Genomic DNA, 9,901 nt, shown 5'->3' on the forward strand with positions numbered 1-9,901 from the left:
CATCTCTGATTCCTGAGTAGGCATAAAAGGGAGTTTGACCCTGTCTCCATCTCTTTCATCCTGGGGTGCTGGGGAAGCAGAAAGAGGGCAGCCCTGGCCTCCCCCTGGGAGGGGCGCTCCTGGGGTAGCTGTTCTGTCCCCTACCCAGGATTCCTTAGTGCCCGGTTTCCCCAGCCCACTTCAGCAGGTGTACTGCTCCACAGTAGGCAGCATGCAGACAGAGGACTTGAACCGAAAAGGCAGGTCTCAACATCTCTTACTCCATGAGTCGCAGAATCCATTTCTCTGGAGATCATAAGAATGCTCTCCTCCCCTTACTCCAGTTCTCCTCAGTCCTCTCAGAAGGCTTCAGGGTGAATTTGGGAGGAGTGGCTGCCAGGCCAGAGGAGGAGCAGCCGGGACTGAGTCATGGCAGGAAATAGGAGGGAGGGAGTGATCCCCAGATAGCCAAATAAAAGGAGAAGGAGCCAGCCCCAAGGTTCACAACAGCGGTAACAGCAACCGGAGAAGCAGGCTCCCAGCAGCCCAGCCCTTCAGATCCAGATCTACCTGAGACAACGACCCACCTCCTGGGTGCCACTGACCAGTCCTTGCCCCAGGATGGGGACCATGCACAGAGGAGCCTTGGTCTTGGCCTGTCTGGCTGTTGCTTCTGTAGCCTCCTCCGAGGGAGGTGAGTTGGGGTTGGAGGCAACATTGGGCAGAGGCCCTGGCCAGCGTGGGCCTGGGGCCTGGGTCCAGCCATCCTCTGAATGGCTCATCACCAGAAGGGTGATTGTCCACTTGGCCTTGGTCCAAGGTGGGCCTGGGTACTGGAGCCGAGGCTTTAACCAGGGAGGGGAGCAGGTGCACAGAGGGAGAGTTTCCTAGAGCTTGCTGCCGGAAGACATAAAACTGGAATAAAATGGACAATTCAGTGGGTGGCTAGACTCCCAAAGTGAGGGGATCTGCCTCAGTAAGATATATATATATATGGGGCCTGTCAGGCAGGGGAGAGAGAAAGAATGGGGCCTCCTGGCTACTCAAAACTGATTTGCTGACCCAGAGAGCCTGGACTGCTTCCCTGCCTGGTTAGGAGAGGAGTAGAGAGGGTGTCCGTCCACAGGGGACCAGACACACTCTATCTAGCACACATATAATCTGCTGGATGCTGGACAAAGTGCTACCAAGGGAAACTGTTGAGTGCCACAGATCTGGTCTGTATCTGGAAGGCCCGTCTGTTCCTCCCAGGTGCTAGTCTTTGGTGACTGCACATCAGCCACAGGCGATACCTTTCCCTGCAGCTGTGGGGCAGTTTGCCTCAGGGGTTTTGAATCATCCCAGTCCCCAGGTCCTAAACTGAAACCTAAGCTAAGGAGGATCTGGGACCAGCTGAAGGAGAGGCACTTAAACTTCAGTGTGGGCTTCTTATGAGAAGGCCCACAGATGTTTAAAGGGCCTAGAGGAGGTGAACAGATAAGACCCCAACCAGTTCAAAGTTGGGACTTGCTCCTGTAGAAAACTAGAGAAGCATCAGAGCTGAGAGGCTGAGAGGAGGAGAACCCAGGAGCCCTGAGGAAGAGACACTGACAGATTAGGGTTTCCACCACCCCATTCCTCCCACCCCAGCCCCATGTCACATTCCCTTCAAGCCTGGACTCAGGAAACCCAAGGCTTTGAGCCTGGTGGAGGTGAGGCTGTCAGAATATCATGACTTTCTCAGAACCCAATCAGTCACACCTAGGTGGGTTTGGGGGGAGGGTGTGGATTGATTAGGGGACATGGGACAGGAGCAGTACGGAAAGGCTTCTGGTGTCTTGGTCATCTTGCCTACACCCTTGATGTCTACTGTCCCTGCATCTTGTGCTTGGGGCCAAGAAAGTGCTCCTCAGATCCACCCTGACTCCCCCCTCTTCTTTCAGACTTCAAGGCTCAAGGGCAGAGGGAGCTGGGGCCAGAACCCCTCACTTATCACATTCAAGAAGGTGAGAGTTTGGGTGAGCAGCATGGGATTGGGGGGGGGGGGGGGGGGAGGACAGGAGAAACTGTCCACTCTATCTCCCCTCTTACCTCTAGTTGGCTATGCAGCACCCCCTTCCCCACCCCAGACCCGAGCCCTCCCCATGGATCACCCTGACACCCCTCAGCCTGGCTTTCACTTTGAGGGACAGAGTGAAGGTAAGTCCACCATGCACCCTTCTCAGTTACCCACTCCCCCCCACCCCCCACCCCCAGCCCCAGGTTGCTGGTTGGGCTTACTTCCCGTTCTTCAGATGGGGAGGGGTGAGGAGGCCCTGCCCATTCCTCACTCTGGTTACAAGGGGGGGTTCACTCACACACTCCCCCTTCTGTAGTACAGCCCCCTCCCGCTCAGGAAGCCATCCCTGCCCAAGAGGAGGAGCTGCCCCCTCCCCAACTCCCCATGGGAAAGAAAGGTGAGTGCTTGCCCATCCCCCTCCTCCCCCTGCCACTACAATCGTGCTGCCATCAGTCTGACCCTTGCTTCTTTGTGCCCTCACTCCTGTCTTGCAGTGGAGTCCCCTCTCCCTCAGGAAGCCATCCCCCTCCAAGAAGAGCTGCCCCCTCACCAGGCCCCTGTTGAACAGAAGGAAAGTAAGTGACTCCCTCTCCACCCTCCCGACTGATGCGCATGGGCTTTGGGGGCTCTGCCACTCGCTCGCTGTGTAATCTTGGGTAAGTTATCTCCCCAAGCCTTAGTTTCCTCATCTGGGAAAATGGGGAAACAAGACCTCTTTTATAAAGTTATGAGATTAAGTGGCATAAAAGGCGCATTTTGTTTTCTCTTGTGTCTGTACTGACTTCCTCTTTATGAGTGGCAACTGGCCACGTCCCCCTCTTCTAGTCTATCCCAACATGGCTTCTGTTTACACATCTGCTTCCACCCTAGTAGACCCACCTTTCCCACATCAGGAGGAAATGACCTTCCCATCTAACCAGAGAGAGGGTGAGTGACAGCTCTGGTCTGTCCGTGCCCCTGATTTAGTGCTCAGGGCCCTGGGGTGGGAAGCCTGAAGCTTGGGAGGCAGCACAGGGGAGCAGGTCTGACTTGTGGGGACTGTAAGAGTGACACCTTTCATGCCCCACTTCTCTTCCCTTTCCATCAGCCATTCTGAAGGTAAAAGCCACAAGTTTATGTCTGTCTCTTTCCCCCTGTATCCTCTCAACCCCAAGTTCTTTCAGTCCTCCCAGCTCATCCAGACTTTCTCTATTCCTCTACTCGTTCTCCTTCCCTGTTTTCCCCATTCTAGAAAAGCCTTTCATGGAACATAGCCCCCCAGAGCCTGAGTCTTGGAATCCAGCCCTGCACTGCCAACAGGGCCTGTCCCTAGGGGCCTGGGGCCACCGGCTGGACGGCTTCCCCCCTGGGCGACCTTCTCCAGACAATCTGGACCAGATCTGCCTTCCTACTCGCCAGCATGTGATGTACGGCCCTTGGAACCTACCACATTCTGGCTACTCCCACCTTACTCGCCAGGGTGAGACCCTCAATTTAGTGGAGACTGGATATTCCCGCTGCTGCCGCTGTCATAGCCATGCACACCGCTTGGACTGTGCAAAACTTGTGGTAGGTGTTGGGCTCTTGGTTCTGGGACTTGTCCTTTAACCTCCAGACAGTGTGTGTGTGTGTGTGTGTGTGTGTGTGTGTGTGTGTGTGTGTGAGAAGGACTAGAGGCCTCGGCCTTGGCACGTAGGAACCCCAGGTCCCTTTTGCTGGCCCTACCATAGGCCTCCTTAGTGGCTGGAAGGGCAGAGAACAGCCTCTGCTTCTTTCTTATCTACCTGCCCAGGGTCCTTTTCTGGAGCCTGGGAGGAGGACAGGAATGTGGACAATGGGCTGCTGGGCTGATCCATCCCTCTTGCTCTAGTGGGAGAACGCAATGATCCGATTCTGTGAGGCCGAGTTCTCGGTCAAGACCCGACCCCACTGGTGCTGCAACCGGCAGGGGGAGGCTCGATTCTCCTGCTTCCAGGAGGAAGCTCCCCGGCCGCACTACCAGCTCCGGGCCTGCCCCAGCCACCAGCCTGGTATTTCCTCGGGCCCCGAGATGCCTTTCCCCCCTGGGGTACCCACTCTAGACAACATCAAGAACATCTGCCACCTAAGACGCTTCCGTTCTGTGCCACGCAACCTCCCAGCTACTGACCCCATCCAAAGACAGCTGCAGGCATTGATCCGGCTAGAGGGGGAGTTCCAGCGCTGCTGCCAGCAGGGGAACAACCACACCTGTATGTGGAAGGCTGTAAGTGGGCGTCCCAGCCCCCCAAGAGCAGGGGAACAACCACACCTGTATGTGGAAGGCTGTAAGTGGGCGTCCCAGCCCCCCAAGAGCCCGTCTGCCTGCCCACCCATCTCCGACCTCTGATCCTGCCGGTCCATCCATCCGTGTACCTCCCCACTGTGAGCTCGTCTGCCCGTTCGTCTGCTTGCAAGTGTCCATCCATCCACTGTCTTCGTCATCTGCGTCTGTTCATCCTAAACCTTCATCCTGCACTCCTGGCCTCGTCCACCCGTGATCCCACACATGCACCCGTGTGCCATCCATCCGTCCAGCTCTGGCCTCACCTGACCCCCTCGTCTACCACTCCAGCTCATCTCCCGTGGCCCGTGCCAAGCCTCATTTGTGCTTCCATCCCTTCCTCCTTCCCAACACCATACATCCATGCCCTCTGGTTGTTTGTCCTTCCCTCTTGACACCTGTGGCCGGGAGTCCCTCATCTCATAGTGTAGGGCAGTAGAGGGTCAGAAGAGAAGGGGCCGAGTGTCCAGACTTCTGACTTCCCTCTCTCTGGCCCACAGTGGGAGGATGCCCTTGATGGATACTGTTATCGGGAACAGTCTGTAAAGACCCACCACCACTCGTGTTGCCACTATCCTCCTAGCCCTGCCCGCGATGAGTGCTTTGCCCGTCAGGCTCCCTACCCCAACTATGACCGAGACATCTTGACCCTTGACCTCAGCCGAGTTACCCCCAACCTCATGGGCCATCTCTGTGGAAACGGAAGAGTTCTCACCAAGCAGTGAGTCTTGCCCGGTTCTTCCCTCTCTTCCCTTCCCCCAAACCTTCCTTCTGGGGCATCCTCTGGGGGCACTCTTGGTAAGAGCAAAACCATGGTCTCCAAGCACCATTTTGGTGCCTAGGGATGCATAAAGACCCTGACCCTTGCCCCTTTCCCACCAACATAGTAAACAGATTCCTGGGCTAATCTGGAACATGACTGCCCACTGCTGTGACCTGCCATTTCCAGAACAGGCCTGCTGTGCTGAGGAGGAGGTGAGTGAGGGCAGCAGGGGGGTCATAGTCTCCAAAGGAAAGCAGGGTAGGGGAGACAGAGGGCTAGCACTGCAGGCCACCCTTTCTCTTTAGTACCTCACACCCCCCGCCCACAGAAATAGAGGACTAGTGGGGAAGATCTTTTTCTTGGTTCCAGAAGTCTTCATTCTTTTTTTTTTTTAATGTTCATTTATGGTTGAGAGAGAGAGAGAGAGAGAACAAGCAGGGGAGGGGCAGAGAGTGAGGGAGACACAGAATTTGAAGCAGGCTCCAGGCTCCGAGCTATCAGCCCAGAGCCTGACGTGGGACTCGAACTCACGAACCGTGAGATCATGACCTGAGCTGAAGTTGGACGCTTAACCCACTGAGCCACCTAGGCACACCCAGAAGTCTTCATTCTGACCTGATCTGCTCCCTACCTCTAAGTTCTTATTATGCCTTCTCTGGGCCCTAAGCTTTAGGCATTTCCAGATGTGCACATATGTCTGTCACAAGGAATCTAAGTATGCAAGGCAGCCTTGCACCCTCTCTGGCCCCAGGAAGGGATCCAGGGAGACAAGCCGAGAGCAAGGGGACTTTGAACACCCAAGTATTGATGCTTGACCTCCATCCAACACCTCCTTCCCCATCATCTCTGCTTTACTTTTCTCCTTCATCAGAAATCAGCCTTCATTGAGGACCTGTGTGGTCCCCGACGTAACTTCTGGCGAGACTCTGCTTTCTGCTGTAACCTGAGTCCTGGAGATGACCAGACCAACTGCTTCAACACTTACTATCTGAGGAATGTGGCTCTAGTGGCTGGAGACACTGGGGATGCCAAGGGCCAGGGGGAGCAAGGCCAACGCCGGGAAGAAATATCAGCCCCACCCCCTGAGCTCAAGGAAGAGTGAGTCACCCAGAGCCTCAGAGGATCAGATTGGGGGAACCCCACCCTCCTTGAACATTCATTACAGTAAACACCTCTTGGATTTGCCATCCTCATTGTCTTTAACGTCTCACATACAAACACACCCTTCTAAGCCTGGTAGGATTTTCTTCAGTGACTGGCCCCAGAGGCCCACTGTCCTGCCCCCATTGACTGAGCAGAACCATACCACAGGCTATGATGGTACCATAACTCAACAGCTTAACTTCACTATTTGTCATCTTGAATTTATTAACATATTTGAACAACAGTGTCACCTTGTCAGCTAGCTATCATCATTTAAAGGCAAAAAAGATATGGTTTCATGTCTTGGGTGAGCCCCCAAAGTGCCATAACCCAGCCCTACATTTTAAAATCTTCACTCTTGAAGTCCATACTTTGATTCATTCCATATCCATTTACTGAACGCCTACCGATGTGCACTATGCTAGATGTGGGGGGGATACACATCCAGAAAACACTGCCCCTTCCATCAAGTTGCTCATAACTCAGGAGCCTAACAGGTGTGTTAAGTTGTATTGCAGGGGGCTGCCAGATAGCCTGGTCCGAGGTGGGAGTAGGGCTGAGGGCTGTATGGATATACTGGGGAAAGCCTCTGTGCGGTGGAGGTCGGAGTAGTAGTATAAGGTGCAGGGGGCAGGTAAATCTCAGGCAGGACAGCTCAGGCAGAGAAGCACCAAGGCTGAGAGGGCCTGAGGCTTTGGTGGTCTCCCTTCCAGATGTGGCTGGAATGATAAGCAGGAGGTCATCACAAATGTCTCCTCTGCAAGGGTTTAAAAGTGCATCTTGGCACCTCTGCCCACGAAGGCACTGGCGGTTTCAAGCAGGGTTCAGATCTGCCTTTTGCAGCGTCTGGTAGGCAGCCAGACTGGCAGGAACCCGGAAGTCCAGTTAGGAGAGTATCGCGCCCACGCCTGAGGGGAGGGGCAGGACTCTTCAGCCCTCGGAGGCTGCCCCCAAGAAACAGGAGCTGGAAGGATCGGAAAGAAGACTCGTGTCTCGTGGGGACAAGTCTCCAGAAAGCGGGACTTCCCTGGTCCCAGTTATGACTGAGGGGGGTGAGGCAAGGACCGCCGTCCTGCCCCAACTAGGAACAAGCTGAACCCCAGCAGCTCCCAAACAGACACCTGCCTCTCGGTTCTCCCCAGCCTCTTATTTATTTACTTTGGCGGATGGGTGTTTCTAACGAAGCAGCGTCTTGGCAGCTCCCTCGCCTGTCCTTCAGCACCAGGCTCAACCAGCGAGAGAGATCGGCGCCTCGTCCTGCTCCTGCGCGGGCAACTGGGGCCTAGGGCTTGGGTCACGTGTTCAAAGAACGTCTCCGCGCCTGCGCGAGCGGCCGGCGGATGTCCGGAGATCCTCCCGACAGCCGCTGGGACCCGGGGCCTGAGCCAGGCGAGGCCGGGCCCAGTCCTCCGCTCACCCCGCCCGCGCGTGGCTCCGCCTAGGTCGGGATCAGGGAGGGGGCGGGTCCGCCGGCAGGGACGTCTCCAAAGGGCTGTGTCCCTTCGTGAGCTTCCCGGAGGTGCTTTACGGCTGCGTTTGCAAAGCGCAGCGCCAAGTACTGGAGGGCGAGTCAGAAAGGTAGGATCGCCCTCCCCACCCCTACAAGGTTACAGTCTACAGGATGGACAGGGAGGGAACCGGGAACGCGATAGTAAGCCGCGGTAATGAAAGACTATCAGGCGCTAAATAGATTGCAAGGCTTCGTGAGCTGAGAGTTAAAAGAAGTAACTCTCTGGGGATCAGGGTAGGTGGTTGTGGATTGAGCTCAGAAGCATGGATAGGATTGATGTTAGTTACCAAGAAAAAGGGAAAGTGTTCACATTTACGGCACTTAGTTATATAGATAAACTATTAAAGTATAATTTATTAAGCTCAGGGCAGTGGATAAAGGAGCCAGAGCCCTAACTACTTGTTGGGGCCGTTGAAGGCTTCAAGAAGGAATTCAAGCTTGGGTAGGATTTTGCAGGAAGAGAAGTGGAGAGTGTACAAAGCACTGGATGTATGTAGAGTTCCCGCTGAAGTAAACAGAGTGTCCGTTTTGTGTCAGGTAGAGTATTCTTAGGTGGTGAGTCTAAGTATTCTGGCCATAAAGAAGACCAAAGCACCGCCCTCAAGGATTTTTATCTCTGTGGAGACTTGAATATTTAATGATTAGATGTATTCTCAGGATTCTCTGGGAGTCTCCTAGCTTTCAGGGAGGTCTTCGCGGAGGCGGAAATAAAGCAGAAAGTGTGATTGGTATATTTGAAGAGCCAATAAGTAGTAAAAATGATGTGGGTGGGTAACTGGGCAGGAGGTTATAAATTTAAGGGTAGTCATACTTTCTGGCAGATCTTGAAGGACTATGGAAGTCATGCCAATCTGGGTATAAGCAACTGTAAAATATTGCAAAAGAAAAGTGATGTGAACAGACTTTTTAAAAAGATAAATTAGATGGACAGACAAATAGATAAGCTAGAGAAAGGATAGCGATGGGGACCAGTTCAGAGGTTGAAATTGTAGCTCATTAATATCAGTCAAATGAGAAATTTTGAGATCCAGAGCTTTAATGGTACAGGGAGAGGACATCTGTTAGAGATATTTAAAAGATGAGAGTGAAAGAACCTGCCTGCTGCCAGAGATACCCTAAATTTGAGATTTGGGTAACTGTAAGGTAAGATGTACAGGAGGAGGAGCAGCAGGGTTTCCAGGAGGAGGACGATGAGTTCAGTTTTGGGGTCTTCAGTGGTTGGTGTCCTTAGTGAAAGAATCTTTAGAAGGAAGAAGTTAGGGGCGCCCGGGTGGCTCAGTCGGTTGAGCATCAGACTCTTGATTTCTGCTCAGGTCATGATCTCACTATCGTGAGATCGAGCCCTGAGTCAGGCTCTGCATGGAGCCTGCTTGAGATTCTCTTTCTCTCTCCCTCTGCCCTTCCCATGCGCATGCGTGCACAACTCTCTAAAATGACTGACTGACTGACCGACTGACTGACTGACTGACTGACTGACTGAATAAATAAATAAATAAATAAAATTTTTAAAAAGAAGGAAGATATTAAAAGCTGCATTCTAGAGGCACCTGGCTGGGTCAGTCAGAAGAGCCTGTGACTCTTGATCTTTCAGTTGTGAGTTCAAGTCCCACATTGGGTGTAGAGATTATAAATAAGTAAGCAACCTGTTTTTTTACAAGGCCTAATTCTAGGGAACTGAGTATGAATGGGAGGTGAAGAGGGGGAGGCAGCATGTGCAGCCTGCTTTTTGAATGTGCTTCTGTCCTCTAGACCAGTAGCCTACAAGACATGATACTTGGAAGTCTCTTAGATCCCACACATTCAGCTTATTCAATAATGAACTCCTATGGGTATGTGGGAAGATATAAAAAAGAAAATATAGCAGTAAGTGTGTTGTAGAACCTATATGGTAGCTATATGGGTGTTCACTATACAGTCTGTCAACTTTTCTGCAGTTTTGAAGTTTTTCATAAAATATTGGGAAAGATAAGCGACCATCTCTACCCTCCAACTCTTCCTACCCCAGTGGGCCCCATCTCAGTAAACAGAACCACCATCTATTCAGTTGTTTAGGCAAGAGACCTGGGAATCACTTTCCTTCTCCCTTCTATTCCAGGCAGTCACCAAATCTCCTAAATAGCTCTTAAATCTGTCAACAGTGCGGGTGCCTGGGTGGCTCAGTTGGTTAAGCTTCCGACTTCAGCTCAG

At 53.0% G+C, this 9,901-nt stretch overlaps 1 protein-coding gene across 4 annotated transcripts; it reads left to right on the forward strand.

The window, feature by feature from the left end:
* The first annotated feature begins 469 nt into the window (after positions 1–469).
* ECM1 (extracellular matrix protein 1) lies at positions 470–6,248 on the forward strand. Of its 4 annotated transcripts, none has more exons than XM_042953851.1 (11): positions 470–673; positions 1,902–1,964; positions 2,056–2,157; positions 2,334–2,414; positions 2,512–2,592; positions 2,888–2,944; positions 3,249–3,565; positions 3,867–4,241; positions 4,799–5,019; positions 5,186–5,273; positions 5,933–6,248. In XM_042953851.1, the coding sequence occupies exons 1-11, from the start codon at positions 601–603 to the stop codon at positions 6,161–6,163; spliced, it is 1,689 nt and encodes a 562-aa protein (XP_042809785.1). In that variant the 5' UTR covers positions 470–600; the 3' UTR covers positions 6,164–6,248. The 4 variants fall into 4 exon arrangements, with proteins under 4 accessions (XP_042809785.1, XP_042809787.1, XP_042809788.1 ...); XM_042953853.1 differs by having other exon boundaries at positions 2,891–2,944; XM_042953854.1 differs by having other exon boundaries at positions 2,068–2,157.
* Positions 6,249–9,901: the final 3,653 nt, after the last annotated feature.

Source organism: Panthera leo, chromosome C1 (assembly GCF_018350215.1).
Source record: "Panthera leo isolate Ple1 chromosome C1, P.leo_Ple1_pat1.1, whole genome shotgun sequence".
Classification (NCBI taxonomy): domain Eukaryota; kingdom Metazoa; phylum Chordata; class Mammalia; order Carnivora; family Felidae; genus Panthera; species Panthera leo.

Coding starts and splice junctions, on each gene's coding strand:
- ECM1 (XM_042953851.1), top strand. CDS start 601: ATGGGGACCATGCACAGAGGAGCCTTGGTCTTGGCCTGTCTGGCTGTT. Junction 2,415..2,511: donor ACTCCCCATGGGAAAGAAAG/GTGAGTGCTTGC, acceptor CCTGTCTTGCAG/TGGAGTCCCCTCTCCCTCAG. Junction 5,274..5,932: donor CCTGCTGTGCTGAGGAGGAG/GTGAGTGAGGGC, acceptor CTCCTTCATCAG/AAATCAGCCTTCATTGAGGA.